Source organism: Morus notabilis, unplaced genomic scaffold, assembly GCF_000414095.1.
Source record: "Morus notabilis unplaced genomic scaffold, ASM41409v2 Scaffold793, whole genome shotgun sequence".
In the NCBI taxonomy this organism is placed as follows: domain Eukaryota; kingdom Viridiplantae; phylum Streptophyta; class Magnoliopsida; order Rosales; family Moraceae; genus Morus; species Morus notabilis.
The window spans coordinates 263,175-265,902 of NW_010356914.1; the positions used below are offsets into that span (position 1 = coordinate 263,175).

General features: G+C 34.8%; 1 protein-coding gene across 1 annotated transcript; it reads right to left on the reverse strand.

Moving 5' to 3' along the window:
• Positions 1-76: 76 nt before the first annotated feature.
• On the reverse strand, positions 77-448 carry LOC21412468 (60S ribosomal protein L29-1; the record flags this gene model as incomplete). Its single annotated transcript, XM_024163810.1, has 2 exons — positions 325-448; positions 77-218 (listed from the first exon to the last, which is right to left on the reverse strand). A coding segment is annotated over exon 2 (138 nt), but the record flags the coding sequence as incomplete, so codon positions are not given.
• Positions 449-2,728: the final 2,280 nt, after the last annotated feature.

Here is a 2,728-nt window from a genome sequence, read left to right on the forward strand (position 1 = left end):
CTCAAAAAAATCGGATCCCTCTACATTTTTTTTTCCCAAAATTTGAGCACAAAAAAAAAAAAAAAAAAAATCGATTTAACGAAAGAAAAGGAAAAATTCGAAATATACGAACCCCTTTGGTGGAAGTTTGCCTATGCTTTCTGGGCTTTTTGATGCCGTTCTTGTGGGCCTTGTAGGACTGGTTATGAGCAGTGTGGTTCTTCGATTTCGCCATTGTTCTTTGAGGAAAAAAATAATTATAAAAAATACAGAAATTAATTGAGCTTAAAATGAAGAACAAGAACAATGTTACATGAAAGCTATTAGAAAAAATTACGGACTCACCAAAAGGGATCGGATTGAATGTTAAGCTTGAGCATGAGGTAGAACCAGAGACTGAGACGACCTGCAATTCCCCTGGTGAAAAGCTCTTGGATTTGGAATTAGGGTTTTGTTAAGCTTATGAAAATGGGATCTTGAACTTTGCTATTATGCCCTTTTTCTATGCGGTATTTACTATGGGAACCCACCTAAAGACAATGTCGTCGTATTTAGTCATTACTGTCGTTTTCTTACCTTGTCCGTTTTAAGTCTGTGTCGTTTCTCATACCTTGTCGTTTTTATGCCGCTTGCGGTATTTACCATGGAACCCACCTAAAGACAATGTCGTCGTATTCAGTCATTACTGTCGTTTCTTACATTTGTCGTTGTTAATTTGTGTCGTTTTCCATACCTTGTCGTTTTCAAGTAGTAAGAAGATGGTGACCGCAACAGCATGATAGCACCTACTTGTATCTTCAAATCTTTCTATCACAATATTATGTGTTATGTTCAATTTTCCACTTATTGTCCAAAAAAAAAAAAAATCCACTTCTTGTTGTGTTCCTATCGGCAGTATACATAGGAAGAAAGTGGGATATTGTGCTTGTCACTAGGCTTTGCTGTTTTGCAGGTTGTATTTGATGAGGGTCCATCTCCTTTTCTTTTTATTGGAATTCAAAAAGTAGACTCCCATGTCCTGTTTCTGTAGATGTATCTGGAATGTCCTAGTAACAAAAAACAGAGCTCAAAAAATCAAAATAAAATTTATGCATCTTCAACTACACCTCGTTCGTTTCGCTGATTCGAGTTTAGAATTCGAGTTGAGATATGATTGTATGTGAGAGCTTTTTACTGTAGTAAAAAAATTAGATGTGATTATTTATGAGAGCTTTTTACTGTAACAAAACTCGAATTCTAAACTCAAATCAGCGAAACGAATGAGAAATATCATTCTTTTCTAGATACGTAAGCATTGCTCTAAGCCATTACAATTATTAGTTGTTTCCTCGCTGAAAGTTGGTCTGGTCATCCCACTTTCGTAGACGTGTGGTTCCACTACGCGCCATAAGATCACCCGTGTAGTTTTTGGCCTCTTGGTATAAGAATATTGTTTGTAATTGTAGGCTATGCAATTGAAATAACACATTTTATGTGGCTGAATATTCATCAAGTACAAAAGCGTGGTATAATGGTCTCTTTTTTGCACAGAACCAGTCATGCGCTGAACTCCCATAAGAATTCTGTCAAATTAAAAAGAGGCAAGTGGGCAGCAGCTACTTATAGTTCATATGGACCACGCAACACAATGAGAAAATCGGTGCTAAGATTATATTGAAAGAATAGATTTCGATGTAAAAAAAATATTGTAATCATTTAAAAAAATATATAAAAATTTTATGAAAATTGATAAGTTATAAATGGGCAATAAGTAATTGGCTATTTTTTTTACCCTAAATAAAAATCTTGTATAAATAGCAGACACAATTTGAGACTGCCGATCTTTTTTTTCATTTATTATTTAAGGGAAGTAACTACTTATTCATGGATCTCACACTCACAACAAGAAAAATCATCGGTAATATTATTTGGAAAGATTAATATTCATTACAGAAAATATTAAAATTAATTGAAATTAAATCGAATAATCGAAAGATGGGCAACAAGTGATCGGGGTATTTGTATTTTACCGTAAAAAAAAATCTCCTATAAATAAAGGGGACATACAATTTAAGACTAAAGGAAAAAAAAAATATCCTAAAATGAAAGTCACTTGAGACAAATGGGAAGAACACTTGCTATTAGTGTAAAGTTGAAAACTAATTTTAGGTAGGAGAGGTCCACACATATAGGCCCAGTTTTTTTCACTAATTCGAGTTTAAAATTCGAGTTTTGTTACAGTAGAAAGCTCTCCGAAACAGTCACATTTAACTTTTTTGTTACAATAAAAAATTTTCACATAAAATCACATTTCAACTCGAATTAAAAACTCAAATCAGCGAACTAAACGGGTCCATAATATATGTCACTATCACTATACACAAGGACTCAACTTTGTCTGTGTTTGGCCATCTCTTCAGCAATGATATTCCACAGTCGACATACAAACATTAACTACATCCCGCGTTTCAAACACTATTCTTACTCGTGTGGACACAAACAGCTCTTCCCCTTTCACCTTTGACTCTTCTCCACACGTCATTATCTCTCTATATATACAACCACACACCCACATACATATATTCATTTCATAGTCCATAATCAAACAAAGCAAAAGCAAAAACTAATTAGCAAAACATCCATAAGCATGGGAAATCACCATTCATCGTCTTGTTTCATGACTTTCTCATCAGTGGCTGATCAAACGGCAAAGCTTTTCGACGCCCAAGGAAACCTTCTCCGGCGAGTCAAGCTCCCGCTGAAAGCGGCG